Below are 19300 nucleotides of genomic sequence, written 5' to 3'. Positions count from 1 at the left end.
TGGTCCCCACAAAAATATGACACACACACACACACACACACACACACACACACACACACGTATGGGGTTGGCATGTATGGGGAAATTAGCTATTTATTTCTGAACAAAGTTGAGTGTAGTTGCACATTTTATAAATAGTGGTCTATGGGGACTGACTTCCTTTTGGGGCCACCCTCCAGCTTCCATGAACAGCATTTTTTGACACGTTTCCACGCTGGGTATATTGTACCACCCACAAAAACACAATATTAAGTATGTGCTAGGTTTGGTGTAAGCTCTTATTAGGCTAGTTTAGGCTGCTCCCTTATATGCAAGGTGTCACCACAGCCATAATGGGTTTGATCAAACCGGGAGATCCTTTGCTTGTTAGGTGATGTGCAAGGTGATGTAGGTCCAAGGTGTGACAGTAGTTCTGGCCTTAAAAATGAAAGAACCTTTTTAAAAGAGTTCAGCTACAGAGCTTTATGTAGCCTGTCAAAGAACATGTTTTTGCAAACTCAATCAAATATATGTACAAATGCTATAAGGCCCTAGGATCTGCCTTGTTTGCATATGACCTCAGCTCCAACGCCTTAGGCTAAACAGAAACACCATCCATTATGAGGGGCGGTTAACCAGCTCTCTCCCAAATTACAGTGACTGTGGGTTCCCATTTTACTGATTTAGCGGTTGTGTGGTTCCCCATCTCATGTTACTGACTGTTATAGTAAGACATACTCACGCAGGCTGTCCTCCCCTTGTAAAAAGTGAGCAAGGCATTTGTTGGCCATTTAACAGGCACCAAGCAGGCACCAAGCTAAACACATTTAAAGATCAGCGACAGGGTCTTATTATCTTATTTTCTTTCCTGCAAAAGCACATTTCATTTTTAACTAATACCGAATATACTGATCTGATCTGAGCGATGAAGTTCCACAGCTGCTTCATATATACAGTCCCAGGCTTCTCAGCTGAGATCTGACCACATCCTCTGACGAATGAAGGTGGAACATTTTACCACCCTGACCAAGAGGCAACTGCACAACAGGCACAGAACATCTCCTGGGCATGTACTGTATAATTGTAGGGACTGTTGTCGCTGCATGTCTCGCTGTGGCCTGATGGTGATTGGCAGCTGTGGAGAGGTATCCAGATGACACCTTAGTTATGGAGTTGACCCTGCTTTTAACCCGCTGGCACACCTCCTGTCCTCACCCGGCTCTGCCCGCTTCCTCTCTCAGACTCTGAACTAATTCAGAAAACATTTGCCCATGCACCTTGTGCTCCACTCCTCCACACCCACCTCCTCAGACATCTGCCCTTTTTTAATACTGACCTTTGACCACTTGGCCTAAAGATAAGTTAACCTCTGCCACCATGTCATGAAGCTTCTAACAAAACCTGTTTAGTTAGTGCACATGTGCACAGTTTCTGAACCTGTGCACATGTGCACTAAATGTGTGTTTTTTCCTGTTGAACAATTGAGTTTCACAGCAAAACTATTAAACGTAAAGAGCCAGAGCTCTGAATGAAAAAGAGAATTTTGTGAAAGGAACAAGCCTTGTATGAAGTGTGAATGGCTCTAATACCATTTCTCTCTCTCTCTCTCCCGACTTCTTGCCAGCACCAGTCAAGGGATTTTCCTTCCCACCCTCTCCTCCTGGAACACTATTTCCGGATTGTGTTGTGAATTTACTTAGTTCGCAGAGCACCAGGGAATGACAAGCCATGGAAAACTGAGTGTGGCGATGTGGTTGGGCAGTGAGGAGGGAAAGACAGAGAAAGGGAACGTAGTGTGTGCGCGTGTGTGTGCATGTGTGTGTGTGTGTGCGAGCTGGACAGAGAGAGGGCAAGACTTAGCTGAATCGTCAGAGACAAGCCCAAGCAACAGCCCTCACCAAAATAGCACAAGCAAGAATCTCTGTGGGTAACATAAATTTGAGCATGATGAGTGTAATCAAACTGAGAAGGGTTAGACATGCGGCATAAACTATCTTCACGACCATGTGATCTTGAGGATTTCTTTGTCACAACTGTGTGCTCGCCTCTGTACTGCCTGCTTGCCAGTCTGTTTGTTTTTCTGGCTGTCTGTGCTTCACCCAGAACATCTGAGCACACAACTATGTTTCTGCAGTCAAAGCCCGGGCTCGGGCTAATAGTGACCTGTTTACCTTTTGACATTTCCATTGCTGATAAAAGCTAACGCTCTGTGACAGGCGTAATTGTCAAAGTAGCTATACCAACTTAAGAGGCCTCTGACCTTCAAGTAACATGCTCTATCCTCGTTAGATGATCAAACAGGATTAAATCCATTCACTAAGCTCATCTTTGTTTTCACTCCAGGGGGTTTTACAGGAAGAGTGGGACCACATGAGCGAGGCGCATCTCAGCTGCCTAATATCCCACCAAATTTCACCGTGATATTTATGACTAAACAAATTAAGCTAACAAATCCACTGACAGATCTTTTTCCAAGTTCTCGTTTTTAAAGGAACAAATCCCCATGAAAAATCAGCATACAGGCAGCGGCAGAGTAGTAAAATATTCTCACGGGACACTTTCCAAAGATCAAATTATCTTGTTGTGCAGCATAACCAACAGCTCCGTGAGTGCTGCTGATTTGAGCTAATGTCAGCATGTTAACATGGTCACTACAACAGACGCAACATGCATAGGTGTAGCGCATGAGATTTTTTTGCTCAACTGTCATCTTAAGCTGTTTTCACACATGTGCAAACCTTTCCAGACATCACCCTGCAGAGGTCCGTGTGTGGATGCAAATTGGACACTGAATGGTTTTTAATCTTAAACCTCCCCAAAAAATAAGATTTGTGTGATGTCCAGTTATGCACATGTGTAAATACACTGAAAGTAATTTTTACAGAAACGTGTCCAGCTCCTTCATCTGAAACAAACAAAGAGTATTGATCACAGTACAAACACATTTGAAGAGGACAGTGTCCCAAAGTCATTTTATTTTGAGGGGGTTAGCATTTAAATATTTGCTAAATAGCACTAAACTCAAAGTGCAGGCTGCTGGGAATTATTTCACAGGTATTAGATCGTAAAAAATATACTAAATGAATTAATAATTAATTAATACTGATAAAAAAAGTCATCAGCTTTATGGTGGCATACAAATTTACCAAATTCCTCCATAAATCGTGACATAGTTGATGCAGGATAGCAATCTAACTGCAAAATGACATGAGGTCTCAGCAACCTTGCTTTTATATGGAAATATAACCACAACACAACCAGCTGGCAACCAGTTGAGTTGACTCCCAAACAAGTTGCACACAATAGCACAGACAGATTGAAACATGTTGGCTGTTTTTCTGGAATCATATATTAGACAGAAATTGTTTACATAAAAAAAACTATGTAATCACGGGGCGGTAATCAAACAACAACTAGTTTCTCCTAGGTACAGGAATTGTATCATCCTATTTCTTCTCTCATGTGACAGAGCCATTAGAAAATTTCCTAGAATGTAATGTAACTGTTTGTATTGTTGCACTTATATTTCTTTTTTTCTTAACGGTTAATATGACTATACTTAATCTGCAAAGCTACAACTCCCTGTGTAATTTGACTTTAATTCTGATATTTTTTTTCTATAAAACTCATCAAAACCAGATGAGTTAAACGGTCTTTGGCATCATTTTTCTGGGTCACCACGACAATTTCATCTTGTGCAGTCAGCACTTTTAGAGTACAGTCATCTCTTGCACAGAATCTCCTGTGCCGACATGGAGAGTGTGGTGAAAAGGCCACAGACGCAAGCGTGAAGTGGAAAGATGACAGTAGTAATTTACGTTAAATGTTATGACAACAAATGTAATCAGTATTTTGGAACACACAGTGTGGGTACAAGCTGTATTACCGATGTAAATTTGTGTTGTGTGTGGGTGGGAGGAAGTTTATGTGCCATAAATCATGTACAGCATATTCAAATTGTTGCAGGGAGACTTGGAGGTTTCATAGACCAGGGTAATGTGACTCCTGATGATTTTTGTTCTTTCATGACTGAGAATATTTTGTTCTGTTCTAAACCGAGTGAAATATTTTGACTACACCAAAAGGAGATAAAAGGGGGCTGGGGTCACGTAATGGAATCTGATAAGGCTGGATTTATCTACGTGGTTAAACAGATTTAACATAACCAATTTAAATAGTTTTAAAGACCTACTTTAGTTTGCTGTACACTTGATCTTTTTAGAAGCAGTCTAATTCTATTAGCAGGGAAAATTAGGACTGATAATACCACTCTTTACCTTCTGGGACATACATCCCAACCTTTGGCCTTAAAGCACCAAATGAAATCCCAAAGAATGACTCAGAAAATGAGTTTACTTGCTCTCCTTCTGGCTCAAGGCTGTGCCATTTACACAGGTGCTATTGTTTGCGCAGGAGTTGTGTAGTTGTAGATTCTTCTGTCCTATCCTCTTATTGTTATGGCTCCCCGTCGAGTTCTTAACACATGCTGAAATAACTTCCTTAAAGCCTGTGTAAGCACATACCACTTAAGGTATTTGTATGAGAGTTTGTGCACGTGTGTGAGTGTGTGTGTGTGTGTGTGTGTGTGTGTGTGTGTGTATACTGGCTAAAAGGGAAGGGGGCAATTTGCGTGCCGGACAGGGGTGGTTTGTTTTGTCAGCAAAATGTCAATCTGTCTTTGCAAGGTTATCCCATATGATCTTCCTAAATGCACAGTGCTTGGCTGTCCATCTGGTTGGCCGTTGAGCGCTCAAAGTCCCCCATTAACACCCACCAGTGCTAGCCCATGTCTGGAGGTCCTGGCTTTTACCTCCCACCGAGAGGATATGAAAAGACCGACAAAGCTTTCCATTCTGTTCTTTTACTGTCAGATTTTTGGATCAGTGTAATCCTCAAATGGCTGCAACACGTGTACAGTGGTTTGGTTGCTCCCTAACAACTAACTTGACAACTAAACAATGCAACGGTTCTGAAAAGGGACACTCAGAAGAAGAATTTTGCACGTCCAGAAAAGATCTGGACTCTCCTGCGTTTGCACACACTCACGCAGCCAGGCAATGGCCCAACATCCCCTAAAAAAGTCCATAAAGCCAGATCCATCCCCTGTCCAGACTGCCTTGGGCTCCCCTAAGCTATTCAGCGTGTGCAAATGAAAGATGTGTCTTGGAACGGTACGAGCCTCTAGGCAGAGCAGAACCTAGCTTCGCACACAGATACACACAGCAGCCCTCTGGACAAGTTTGGCACCCACACCAGCAACTGTGGGCCAAAACTCATGTTGCGTGCTAACTCGCTCCCTCCCCCATCCCCTCATGCTATCCCGCTCTGCAATTATATGCTACGCTCCCACCCAAACATGCAAGAATAGGCCTTCTCAGTCAACAGACAAACCGAGTCATTCTGTCCTCAAACCATGACATCATGACCATTTGACTTCAGCGTGAAATTCAAGCTTAATTTAACTTTGTCAGGGAAAGAAAAAAAGAAGAAGTGGTGTGTGTTACACTGGCAGACGTGCTGCAGTGGTGTGAACAGTAACTTTATGCAATTCTGGGAAGGCAATGCTAATTTATTCTCTACAATGAGGAATATGTGACTCATGGTAACCTCAGAAATCATGGATTTACTGTCTCAGGCATGCATCAGAATACAGCAGAAAAATACTCAACAAAACTCCAGCACGGGCATATTCTGAATCACTGCCTTAGTAGCAACAAAACAATAATTTGGAGTGACTGTGTCGACGAATGCAGTAATTCATTAAACGTTTAGTGGTGGAGGTCATACTGTGTAGGGTTTTTTTTTTTATTAATGATGCAATGCCAGGAATAACAATTGTTAATACAAATCCTTCCATCTCAGTCATCACATTAAAGAAACATGTGTGTTAACTTTGGTTCAAATTCATCTCAGTGGCTTCCAGCTGAAGTTTGTTGGGGTCTACATGCCCGAGAAGCACCTATCAAACTGCTGACAGCTATTGTGTGAGACACACCTCATTTTCCAAATCTGCCTCGCAACAGTGTCCTCTCTTCTGTCCTTGCCGCTCTGGGAGGGGTTCTTAATAGTGTGTGTGAGCACTTGCATGTGCATGTATATATGACAGAACCAACCGCAGGCACCTCAGCCCAGTCTTTACAACAAAGAGGTCTGGTGGTTTTCACAGCAGCCCCACTTGCTCTCCCACACACTCATAAATAACTATACAGATTCTCTGCCCTGGCCAGGGGGAGAAAAGGAGAGAAAAGAGCCATTTAGACAGCTCCTCTCCTCTCATGCCTTCTAACTGACCCTTTCTAAGGGTCAATCAGTCCCATCACAGCTCCTTATTTTGACCCCTTTCCAACCCTCTCTCCTTGCTGACACTAACCTGAATCGTCCCAGGAGCGGTGCTATCAAGAGAATCCACTTAGGAGGCTTCAGTCATTGTGAAGGGGCATTTAAGACTTTGGACGGCATAACACCTCACAAGCGCTCAGTCCCTTCAGCATGTGAGATGGCAGCAAGGGTCAGAGGTGAAGGTCGCAATATGGGAGGAGGGGAATAAATCCTGTAGCATGGATGACAATAGCTGCAATCCCTGCTGACAATGATGCCATTGTAGACTACGGGTTGCTTAGTGTGTCCTGGAGCTGTGCCTAATAGAGTTATAGTGCTGATGTGATGGCTGTGTAGCCAAGTAGAGTAGTGTCCCATTATACAAGGGGGGAAACTGCCCAGGAGCTTGAAAGAGGTCTCAGCTTCTCAATTTTGCCTTGCATGAAAGCCTCGGATTGTGTGTGTTTGCATGTGTGTGTTTGTCCGTGTGTGTGTGTGTGTGTGTGTGTGTGAGAGAGGGAGAGAGAGAGAGAGAGAGAGAGAGAGAGAGAGGTTTCCAGCTATATACCATTTGGTCACTGACACACATGACTCCTATTTAAAGAGTTAAATTTGACACAAATCATCACAGAAATTCTGCTGCTTAAGCCGAGGGCTGACTACAACATGACTTTTCTGTGCACAAACCAATTTGTCACACACTGTATCAAGAATAATATCATCTTTGTTTGCAGAGCTGTGAGTTTTAGAATTTACTTTCCAAGTAAAATGCCTTTATTACTAACTGAACATCATTGGTTTCCGGAGGATTCGTCAGGCAAAACAAGCAAAACAAGCAATTTAATGCTTCTTCAAGAACATCAAGGAATATGAATATTAATGACACCTGTTGCCACTGCAGTGTGGGAGAAGAGCAACTACAGTCAACATCCTGTTGCTCGAGTTTGCACACAGATAATCTAGGAGAGTCATTCCTATGACTCCCATTGTACAGAAATTGGCTGCAATTCAGTAGAGATCACTCATGAGTTAGTCCTCAGTGAATGGAGTGAATGGAGCTAAACTGCTAAAATAATTATTTACACCTGCCTCTGGACAAAAAACAAAAAAAACATTAGATTGTCTGGCACCGCTCATGTTTTCACTCCGTGTGGGAACCGTCATTTGCCAAAACAGTGAGGAGAGCTAGGCCTCCATGGGACTGTCCTGCATATGTTGCAATACTGTGTTTATGTTGTGTATCTATATCACACTCTGTTTGTTGAACTGGACTTACTGAGAGACCAATGTATATACAGTGCATACCAGATATGACTATAAAGACTACAAAGTTGATTTGTACGTGACAAAGTAGTACACTATCCAGCCTGGCCTTGCACGCTTCTAGGCTAGTACTGCAAAAAGGAAAAAGGCTAGCTGTAACTTGTGTTTATACAGTGCTTTGAAAAACTACTCCCCCCTTTGTGAGTTCCTATTTTTTTCATATTTGTCACACTTCCATGTTTCAGATCATGAAAGAAATATGAATGTCTAATATTGAACAAAGATAACCTGAGTAAATATAAAATGCAGTTTTAAATGATGATTTCATTATTTACGGGAAAAGAGATAACCAAATCTACCTGCCCCCATGTGAAAAAAGTAATTATCGCCTAACCCTAATAACTGGTTGTGGCAGCAAGAACTGCCACCAAGCAATCAATCAACTGGCAGTGAGTCTTTCACATTCACATGTGAATGAATTTTGGCCCACGCTTCTCTGCAGAATTTTTTTTAAATTCAGTCATATTGGAGGGCTTTCCAGCACAAACAAACTTTTTAAGGTCATGCCAAACCATCTCAATCTGATTTAAGTCCTGACTTTGACTAGACCACTCCAAAACTCTCTGATGGATGCTGTTTTTGTCCAGTCTCTTTCCTATTGTTGAATCATGAACTCTGACCTTAACCGAAGCCAGCGAGGCCTGCATGGAAAATAATAACAAATCTTGGAGGGAGTTAATACTTTTTCACTGTAATGTTCAACATATAATATGAGCTGATAAAGTATTTTTTTAAAAGTCAGCATGATGAGCTTGGTCATTTATGAATTAGCCAAACTTCTTCACTTAACATTATTTTGCTACGTTAGATAACATCTAGCTGGTTTGCCTGGTAATCAGCTAAAAGAAAGACACAGTATGTTCTCCATAAACATCTATGGGTCTTTTTGCAACCAAGGCATCACATCCTGGCCATTAAGAAGAATGCAGGTTTAAGCACCCCCATGTTAGCTTTGTTTTTCAGACCCAGAAGCTACATTCACATTTTATACTGCACATGGTTTAATCTAGGTAATATTAGTCCTATTTCTGGGGAAAACTAACATAGCAACTTGCTGACTAACCATATCTTGCTTCCTTGCCAATGCTGCCTCAAGCAAACTGCTATTTGAACCAACATCTTTTTCTGTTGCTTTGTCTTTATATGAACTTTGTGTTTCACTGGGCACTAAATGTATGTCATTATTAGTGATTACTGGACTCTATTGCTAAGCTAACTTTAGCTAATGTTGCTTACTGTTGATTATTCCATTCCAGATTAACTTGGAAGTCCAAATTTCCTAGTTTTCACTTGTAATTTTAATCTACAATGCCTCCTCAACTCGGATTTAGTACTCAAAAAGTGGGAGCAACCCCACCAACCAAGAGTTAACAATCCAAAATGGTGGCAGTGAATATAAACAGTAGTAAAACTGTAAAACGTAAAGTTAAACCGCCCAAGCTCTATCCATAAATGTGGCGTAGCTGTGTTTTTGATAGTGATACATGAATGGCTCTACCTAACTCAGAACCAAAACAAGGCCTGTTTTTTTTTTTGCTTTTCCTACTTTACTACTGGAATGCACTAACTCAAGAGCGATATCACTCGGGAGTTCTGAGATCTGACTTCCGACATATCTGGAAAACAATATTACTGGATGTGGTATAGAGGCACTGAGGAGTAAGTTACATACATTGGAAACTGTTCACAGAATATTATAGGTAACTGAATAAGTCACAGCAAGTCTAACTTTAAACATTGTTTTACAATTATTTTTCAGTTTGACAGTAATGACAAAAAGTACATTAAAGGTTGTTTTTCTCTATTTCTGATATTTGAAACACTTGAAAAAAAAAGTGATCATCATCATATTCAGCAACAAAGTTTTGTTACTTGCAGCCCAATTACCTACATGGATCCATACCTATACTTCTATGATAGAAGGACAAGAAATGACAACATCTCATGGATTCATTTGGCATTAGAGTTTCATCTCCAGCCTTGATTTGGCTCACCACGGAGCTGGGGAAAGCCTCAGCTCAGAGAAACAGAAGCTGCTGATACCACTGAATAGTCATCTTCTGCATAACTAAGACACCAAACTAGCAGATATTATGAGGTGACATGCCACGAGGACCTCAGTTGTCACCTCGGTTAATAAGATTAGGCCCTGACGGTATGGAGTGACAGATGATGAGAGGTAGGTATGACCTCTAGGAGATAATTCAGAGGACAGAGAAAGAGAGGGGCAGCACTGGAGCATTTGGAAAAATGGTATGTCCGTTTTCCTGATGTCTATAGTAACAGTAGCCTCCAATTTAACATTCCATCCATCAAACATTGGTTTTATTTTTTTCCTCTTTTTTCCTCTTTTTGGCTTCTCTTTGACCTCCCTAAAAGAACAAGCTATGTTTCCCAGGGCCCAGCTATTTGAAGCTCATAGTTTTGGTCATCCAAGGTTTTTCTGTTCCAACTCAAGCCGTTCAGACACTGTCCCCACTTACATTTCCTCAATGGCAGGGTCCTGGGGTCCAGACCATAGCCGCCCTACACTCTGCCCACAGTTGAGTTGCCTCTGGCAGGACTGCTGCGTGCTTTGTGTGCTGGTTCTGGCTGCGGATCAGGGAAATCCCACAGTCTCTCCATGGTGAATGTCGTACGCCCTGCCAAGGCCATTATGCATCCCTTCAATGGCCGTGAATAGTAGCACACTACAGTACAGAAGGTTTAAGAGAAGTGCAGTTTGCTCAGGGCTACAGAGCAAGACCATGACACAGATACTGACACTGGTGAACTAAACTAAGAAATGATTTCTCTATACTGTGTCAGCCCACACTGCACTATAGAGGAATATATAAAAACACCTGATTAATAAGGTTCCTTAACAAAGTCTAAACAATCATTATTCTAAAAAAACACAAGATTATTCCACTAAGTCCAGTATTGCTTGTTTGACTTATTGTGGCTGAGTGAATACCAGCAGGAGGCCTATCATGTAAACACTTAACACTCTTAAATATGAGGATTAACACTCATTTCATAATTTCCCTAGAGTTAACATATAGCGCACCATAATCACACTGATCTAATAATCTCTATGAGACCAAACCAATCATATTTTCCAATCTCCTGGGTTCCAGTTACCAGCTGCAATAAAATATATGTTGTTTTTACCTTCTGAGCCTGTGATCACTTTTACATATAAACTGTGAAAAATGTAAGATAATCACATGGGACATTTCCTGTACTCACTCTTTTGCACGTATAGAGGACACAAGAGATCACTAGAAATTCTCTGGTTTAGGGAGCACACATCACACTTCACTGGGTTGCTTTGAATTAGTCAATAACCTGCACACGTGGGCACAACTGGACATCGCACAGAGTTTGTACTGGGGCCACGTTTGAATTTATTGGTGGGCCGACTCATTAGTGCTAAATACTCATGTAATAAATGTAGTGATGACTGCATATGGATCTGGATGGCATTGCAGCTGGTGAGATCAATTCATCTTTAGTTTATTTACATTTTCTTTCCTGTCAGAAATTAAAAACTATAATTTAGCTGACACCTACTTTCCTTAGTGCTTAAAATGGACCTTCTCTTGTTTGTCAGATTAGTGTCAAAATTTAAACCTAACAAAATAAAACTTGAGCTGTTTTCTGCACAGAGAAACATCTGCCTATTAATTTAAAGCTCATGCACAGTGTTTCCCAGCACTACCACAATCTGGTGGCATATTGCAGTGGTGGATATCAAGATGAGTCACATCAGCTAGCAGGCAGCTGGCAGGCTTGCAGTATCAGCCTATCCTGTTAATCTTCCGATTAGTCTTCACTGATCCCATCAGGACTGCCTGGATCTGGGGTGCAGAGCCTAAAGGTTTATCCCACAGGACAGCCCTCCCTCTCCCTGATCACTACACGTACACACAACGAATGCGACTGACGCACAGGGAACACACAGCATAACCTAATTAGTTCAACTTTGTCTAATGCTGATCAAGAAGCAACACATCCGCAACATGGAGCCCAGAGACCCACTGTCCCCCTGCTGACATATCTGGAGCCCCAGCTCTCTTCTGTTTCAGGAGGGTGGTGGCTGTGAAATGTGTCACAGAGGTCAGACCCTGATGTTAAAGGGGGCAAATTCTGTGCTCTTCTGACACTGTGGCAGTGAGAGTGGGGGGGAAGGGGGAGCAGCCGAGTGGTACACCGTGACAAACTTCAAGGCTTCTTCAAGTAGGCGGGCACCGGGAGCACACAAACACTCAGACACGTGTGAGCACCCAGTTACATAGCTGCTGTATGGTGGATGTAAGCCCTGAGAAATATGCCAACATCCCACAGCCATCAATCAGAAAGTTAACTCAGATTCGGTGCAACAAGCAAATTACAGACTAATGTGAATTGTATTATACAAGTTAATAATCTCAATTTGTGTTTGCTTAAATGACCCACATCCACCTATAATTGTGCTTTTTGTTGTCTTAACAAGGTTGATCACGGCAGCTAGTTCAATGTTTCTTGGGCATGGACTGGATACAGGAAAGAATCAACTTACTGATGGGAAAAAGGAATGCTGGAGGCAATTACCTCCCCTGACTTTCTAAGCTTGGGTCAAAAGGGGAGCGGCTATAAACGCCTGGACACCAACAGAGGCAGACCTCTGACCAAGCGGGCCTTGTTTTACTCTCTCTCTCTCTCTCTGTAGCCACTAAGTTCAACTGGTGGAAGAAGCCATGGCTGTTTAAATTTACAGCACAATGTCATTCTGTGTCATGAGCAAACTACAATGTGTGTATTCATCCACTACGAACACATAAGAGGACAGTACTGTTAATACTCTGGCCATTTTTAGCATATGAGGCAAGAAAAAGCAAAATGTGTCACTGTAAAATAACCACTTCTTTCAGACCTAAAGTGTACAGGTGGTTACACACCTGCTATCTTTAACTGGATGATCTCACAGCGGCAGTAATTATGAGCGGTGTCAGCCAAGATGTCATTTACTGTTGCTGAACGTGTCTGGCAAGCTCAACAAGAATATAATACTTACTTGCCAACTAGGAAACTACAAAAGGTGTTTTAGCCAACCAAGTTTGATTATGCTAAAACCTGTAACAGGACATTGTTTTCTTAGAACATCTTCACTAATCAATAAACTGGAGCAACCATAATGGCTGAAACTGCTCTAATTCTTGATTGCTTAAAAGATACACGTTAAATTTTTTCATTTCATAATTTTAACTTAAAAAAAAAAAAAATTCCATTCATGTATAGCAAAGGATTTTTCAGCTGTTAGAGCAAAGCTTGAGGGGAACTGAATGAAACGGTCTGGAATGTACTATTACACTTTTAGGGGTTCGTGGATGTTATGTGGAAAACGCCTTGTATCTTCTTACACAATTTACTTATTTAAGTTCATCTATGTTCATTTTCATTTAAAATGCTTACTTTTACATAATTACGTAGGATACATTTCAATAGCTCCTTTTTGTACACGACACGGGATCCCAACAAGAAACAGGACACCCCTACTGTCGTAGCAGCTTGGACTGTACCAAGATGATGTTACGAACAGCCCTTTAAAGTCGCTCCACTTCCCAGATGAACTAGAGCGCCGCCACACATTGAGAAGGCACTGACTGACAGTCTATTATGTCTGAAAATGGTCCCTATTTAGAAAGGCGATTTCAGAACAGTACATTTTTGACTGTGGGATGTTTATGGACGCGGAATCCAAGGAGTTATCTTTTTATTCACGTGAATGTAGGACGTGGCGTCTGCGAATACTCTTAAGTAGCCTAGCTTAAATTAGGTTAAAAGAAACGTGCATTTTTTTTTAATTTTTTTTTTTTGCTCAGACTTGCGAAGACAACAGCGGCAACCTGGACTACTCTAGTGAAACAGGAATGATTTATCCTCCCGAAGGTTTATTCTACATCGAAATGGACCAAGCACCTCCAGGTAAGTTAGGGTTAAAACCAGCCATTATCTGATCTGCGGGGGGTCGGGGAGCGTTTTATAAATCCCCCGCTTTGTTCTTTTTTTCTTTTTCTTTTTTTTTTTCCTTATCGGTTAATATCTGTTAGTAAAGCTGACATCTGACAAAATGCTGTGCAGGTGTCGGCAAAGCGTTGCAATGGTCAAGTCCTCAGTGCTGCGCTCCCCCAGTGGCATTGCCCAGGCATGCATAGCGCAATTCACTTGGCAATTACGTAATACCTTTCGGAGAACCAGGCGCAGTGGCTTGCTTCTTTTCTTTTGTCTCGGCACATATGGCAAACTTTGACAGGGATGCACGGCAGTTTTGCGTCGTCCCACTAAACCTAAACGACACGTACCCAAACGTGTGCGGCAGAGGAAAGAGTGGATTTTGAAGAGAATATAGTCGCGGGTGCGTTAATGAACGACCGCTTTGTTCTCCACTGCAGCCAGCCGTGGTTAATTTGCTCGCTAGCTCAGAAAGTAGGCTACAGGCAGCTCGTCTCATGACTTAGCTCCGACAAAACTCGCCCGCAGCTTATTTTGTAGCCTGTTTGCTTTTGCGTTATTACTGCGCCGAAAACGTTTAGCTAATGTGCTGTAGCCTATTTGAGTTATGTTAATTGACTTTGGCTAATTAATAATAAAAAACTGCGTCAGAGTCCTTAGCCTTCATACACTTATTTCATTTACGAATAGTTATACTAAGTGGGCTACAGTTAATTAAATAGCTTCCAGGAGAGGTTTAGGAGAGCTTCTGAAAAACTCTGAGGACAATACAGGGTGTAGGAAGCACAAAATAAATGAAGACAGTGGGTCAGTCAGTATGTGTGTTGTGTGCGTTTCAGACTGTTAATTTGGCATCTTTTTTTTTTTTTTTTTTTTTTTTATAATTTCTTGCATGCATTGCTAGTGCATGCACTAGTGCAAGCATGTGGCGTTTGGAAGCCGGTGGAGTGTCTTTTGGCAGGACTCCGTGGGAGGAAGAGGAGGAGGGGGGGAAAGGTGTGCAGACTTAAATTTTTTTTTTGCAGAGTTCAGGAGCCGCAGCGTTTCACTGAACTGCTGCACCTGTCTTTTGTTTATTTTTGAGGTCAGGGAGGAGGGGGGCGAAAGGTGAGCGGATGGTGGGAGAAAGCCACATTTTCCCCTGTGTGAGGGTGCTCTTGTATTCTCCCTAACTGCCTCGTGAAAGGCACTTTTGTCCTGCAGTGAAATATATCGCCCTTCACTCCTCTTGATGCGGTATCCCCTCCTTTTTCATTTTTAAGGAAAACGCTTAGTCTTCAAGCCAGAGTCACGGATCTCCCCCCCCCCTTCTCTTCCTCCCTTCAGGGTTGATGGAAAACTTATGATCTCTAAGCTCGCAATGGTTATAAAATGAAAAGGGTGGTCCAAGAGACTCAAAATATAATTTATAGCCTATTTAATGCCAGTCATGCAATTCAGGACAGTGCCAGAGGCAAACTTTAGAGAATGGACTTTAATTTATTTCACAAGAGTTGGATACTGGTTAGTGTATAATGGTTATTATGATTAAAGTATTTGGAATAATTAATTTAAAAAAAAAAACATATTTAATAGTTATTAACTCATAAGCTACATTTCTATTTTTAGTAATGACAGCACTGAAGATCTTGGTAATGATTTGGCAAGTTGGAAACTTGCCCGGGCATGTTCTCAGATCTTGAAATGCTTCATCAAGCAATGGTGTTACAAACTGTGTGTGCCTGTATTTGCTGGCTGGGTGGATGGGATGGGGGGGGGGGTCATAATATTGAAGGGGTCGTGTTTACAGTAACTGCTTAAGTAGATCTTGTGGCAGATTATTGTGTTTAAAATATCTAAGAAAAGAGGGAAAAATTTGCATTTCATTCCATCCTCGTTTTTTCTTTCGCATGCAGCTCTCCCTCCCAGGTCAACAAAGCCACCATCTTCCACCATGAACAACAACTGCCTTTCGCCTCCTGCGCATTCGCTACAGGACGCTGAATGGTACTGGGGTGACATAACAAGGTAAAGATGAGAACATCCGCAGTCCTTCAGCAAATATCCCATCCTTTCTACAAAGATCTCATGTGATGTTTTGATTGTTAAACGTATTGGCACGTTGAATTCCGTTAAGCATTAACTGACTCTTCCCACAGGGAGGAGGTAAACGAGAAGCTCCGAGACACACCTGATGGCTCCTTTCTGGTGCGCGATGCATCCACAAAGCTGCAGGGAGACTTTACGCTGACATTAAGGTAAGATGAAGAGAAAAGAAGCACAGTAATTCCAAGCGCAGCGCTAAAAGAAAATATTAATGGTGAGGTTTAAATTATATTTTGCACTGATCTAATTTTTTTTTTTTTTGCTCTACTCAAATTTTCAGAAAAGACGGGCACAACAAGCTGATCAAGATTTACCACCGTGACGGGAAGTATGGCTTCTCAGACCCTCTCACATTCACGTCAGTGGTGGAGCTCATTTGGTACTATCAGCACCATCCGTTGGTGGAATATAATGCCTCACTGGATCTGATGCTTACCCATCCTGTGTCCCGTTTCCAGCAGGTTCGTGAGTAAATACAAATTTTTGTTTTACTTGATAAACACAAGGATACGCGTTGTCTAAGCAAATGAAATTTCTGCATTTAGGTGAAAGAAGACAGTGTGGATGTGACTGGAAGAAAGCTTAAGGAGGTCCACAGTCAGTACCAAGAGAAATCAAAGGAGTTTGATCGTCTCTACGAAGCCTTCACAAAGACCTCACAGGTTAAAAATGCAGCCTTTAAAAAAACAAAAAAAACCAAAACTCAACCGTTCATTTCTTTTCTAAAGGGTCTGATTTACTTTTAACAAATGCCTGAGTCTTTTCTGAATGGATGTACTCTGTATGACACAGGAGATCCAGATGAAGCGCACAGCAATAGAGGCTTTTAATGAGACTATGATGATCTTTGAGGAGCAGTGTCGTGAGCAGGAGCGCTACGGAGAGGAGTTTGAGAGAAGCAGTCATTTGGAGGGAATTGACAAAGATTTGGAGAGGTACTTCATTGCACAGTGGCGGGGGGGGGTCTCTTAAAATGTGGGTGCATTTTGCACATAAACCCCTAAACTCTGCTCACACCTGTGACCTGTCCTTTCCATCCTCAGCTTTCTGATACACTACGAGAAGCTGAAGTGCCGTCTCGCAGAGATCTATGACAGCAAAATTCATTTAGAGGAAGACTTGAGGACGCAGGTGGAGGATTACAGAGAGACGGACAGGAAGATTAACAACCTGCGGCCAGACCTCATCCAGCTACGCATCATGAGAGACCAGTACCTCAAGTAAGTGGCATCAGAATATTGTTTTGTGGTATTTGTGGTAACAATCATTAGGGATTATGTCTAATTTCTCTTCTCCTTGCAGCTGGCTTAATCACAAAGGCGTACGGCAGAAACGCATAAATGATTGGCTGGGGGTACATAACGACAGCCTTGATGAGTATGTTTCAACACATTCTTTTTATTTATTTTTAATTTAAAAACATTAAATAATTTTAAATAATAAATATAGCTTGTAAATTGAAGACAGAATTGCGAGAGACATGACAACCACCCTCTTTCTTTCAGTACGTATGTGCTAAAGGGAGATGAGAAGAATTTGCCACATCAGGATGAGACGAGCTGGTTTGTTGGTGAACTGAGTCGGACGCAGGCAGAGGAGATGCTTCAAGGCAAAGCCCCTGGAACATTTCTGATCCGTGAGAGCAGCAAACAGGGATGTTACGCCTGCTCCGTTGTGTAAGTCCAACATTTTGGCCAAAAAAAAGGAATCTGTTTGAGATGCTTGTTGCTCTTGATTTGATCACATGACACTTACAGATGTCCTTCTCTCCATTTGTTAAAGCGTAAACGAAGAAGTCAAGCATTGCATGATCTACAGCACACCGCACGGATACGGCTTTGCCGAGCCCTATGACATCCACTGTTCACTGAAAGACCTTGTCCTGCACTATCGCCTGCACTCATTAGTGCAACACAATGACGCCCTGGATGTGCGGCTGTCACATCCGGTGCACGCCAAAGCTGCAGCCACACCTTCACAACACGCAGAGGAACAACACAAACTGATACAGACTCCAAAACACACGTCGGGGCTGGCCCCTGCCGCTCCGGAGATGTAATCCAGTGGAGACAGACAAAAGGACATGTTTACTGCGAGAGAGACTGCATCAGGGTGCATTGTATTTTTAAAAAAAAATAAATAATTTTTTTTTTTTTTTTTTTTTTGCACTACAGTGATTCCATCGGTTTTATGAATGGGATTTCACAGAAGTGGGACCGCAACTTGAATGTCAGCTTGAATATTTTTTTTTTTTTCTTTTTTCTCAAAGAGACTGTTTTAAGCTTTCAGACTTTTTTTTCTTTTTTTTGTACTTCATTTATTGCCATTTGTTTAACACACCTTTTGGGTAGGGATGCTGACCACCTGAGATTTAATCACTGATGTCAGGTGCTGCACTTTTTCTTTTTAAGCCAAGAATTCACATTGCTAGAGATGTTTCAAGTTAAACTGTTCAGTTTTTAAAATTTGACCCATGTGTTGGAGGTGTATATTGGATTATTACTACAAAGTGCTTTTGTGGGGGAATGGTGTAAACATGCCGTTTCCTCCAAGTGGTTCGGAGGGCCAAGTACTTTTTTTGGGATAAAATGCCACATGAATTTGTGAAATGTTGCGGTGCATCTTAGCTACCCCCCCCCCCCCCCCCCTTTTTTTTTTTTAAATAAACTGACATTCATATACAGTGGATAATTATGTAGCATTAACATCCTGTAGAATACCATAGTAAAAGCATATACCCATTGACCAAAACACTAAATATTGAGCAGAACTACATCCCTGTTTAGTCCAGTAATTGCATTTGGGCAAGGGTAGGGCAGTTTATGTACACCTGCTGATGTGCTGATCAAAACATAATCTGAAGTACTGTATGTTATATTCTGTTACTCAAAGAAGTATAAGCTTTTTGTATTCTATATATATTTTTTCTATAAACATGCCACAAGATGAAAGCTTGAAGAAAGTGCAATCCAACAGTATTTCTATTGTTGCAATGTATGATGACGGTGGTGGTGGTGGTGAAGGTATTGCTGTTGCAAGAGGTTGAAATTTGCCACAAAAATGCACTCTCTTTAGTGGCGCTGGTATGATGTGGCCTCCAATGTTTGTGTGAACTGCCAGAGGTCCGGAAGTATCCTGCCTCCATTACTTGAACTGTGGCATTGCTTGAGCTATGAATGTTTTTTCCATGACATGCAGCCTACATAGCTTAAGAGGAAAGGAATCCATGTTGAACTTGGCACATTTTTCGAGTTTGAGGACAATAGACGCTCTGTACAGAGACACAATTTAAAAAAAAAAAAAATTTAAAAAAAAATGTATTTCTAAAGGTTGCTTTATGGAAGTAGGTTGTTTAAGCCTCTTAAAATAATCGAACTCCACTGGGGGACTGAGGAAATTCCTCAGGTGACGCTAAGCAATGTGAGATCCTGACCTTTTTCTTGCTGAAAGACAATAAACTGATGATGGTTTTGTCAACTAATTCAAGTCTGTTGCTAACACTGTTCAAGAAACACTTTTTAAAAATTATTCATATTAATCACAAAAAGGTTGAAGGCAGCTTTGTTATTTTTCTAAGTGCTGTTAAAGTTCCAGTGACCAAAAATGATGCTTAACACTA

At 41.6% G+C, this 19300-nt stretch overlaps 2 protein-coding genes across 2 annotated transcripts in view; one reads left to right on the top strand and one right to left on the bottom strand.

Moving 5' to 3' along the window:
• Positions 1-19300, bottom strand: part of LOC109195627 (SH3-containing GRB2-like protein 3-interacting protein 1) — a 38167-nt gene that overhangs the window by 16712 nt on the left and 2155 nt on the right. The gene's annotated exons all lie outside the window — the stretch shown is intronic.
• On the top strand, positions 13196-19162 carry LOC100709733 (phosphatidylinositol 3-kinase regulatory subunit gamma). The gene is made up of 10 exons (XM_019347891.2): positions 13196-13569; positions 15492-15603; positions 15735-15833; positions 15962-16142; positions 16227-16343; positions 16474-16616; positions 16725-16901; positions 16984-17058; positions 17187-17357; positions 17464-19162. The coding sequence occupies exons 1-10, from the start codon at positions 13515-13517 to the stop codon at positions 17738-17740; spliced, it is 1407 nt and encodes a 468-aa protein (XP_019203436.1). The 5' UTR covers positions 13196-13514; the 3' UTR covers positions 17741-19162.

This window comes from Oreochromis niloticus, linkage group LG18 (genome assembly GCF_001858045.2).
Source record: "Oreochromis niloticus isolate F11D_XX linkage group LG18, O_niloticus_UMD_NMBU, whole genome shotgun sequence".
In the NCBI taxonomy this organism is placed as follows: domain Eukaryota; kingdom Metazoa; phylum Chordata; class Actinopteri; order Cichliformes; family Cichlidae; genus Oreochromis; species Oreochromis niloticus.
Note: the sequence above shows the minus strand (reverse complement) of the source record. Positions and strands in the feature narration are given on the sequence as shown.

What these genes read in the sequence shown, in the direction of transcription:
- LOC100709733 (XM_019347891.2), top strand. Translation starts at nt 13,515, where the DNA reads ATGATTTATCCTCCCGAAGGTTTATTCTACATCGAAATGGACCAAGCA. An exon ending in AATGGACCAAGCACCTCCAG is followed by an intron (nt 13,570 to 15,491) that starts GTAAGTTAGGGT and finishes TTTCGCATGCAG; the next exon opens with CTCTCCCTCCCAGGTCAACA. An exon ending in ATTGACAAAGATTTGGAGAG is followed by an intron (nt 16,617 to 16,724) that starts GTACTTCATTGC and finishes TTCCATCCTCAG; the next exon opens with CTTTCTGATACACTACGAGA.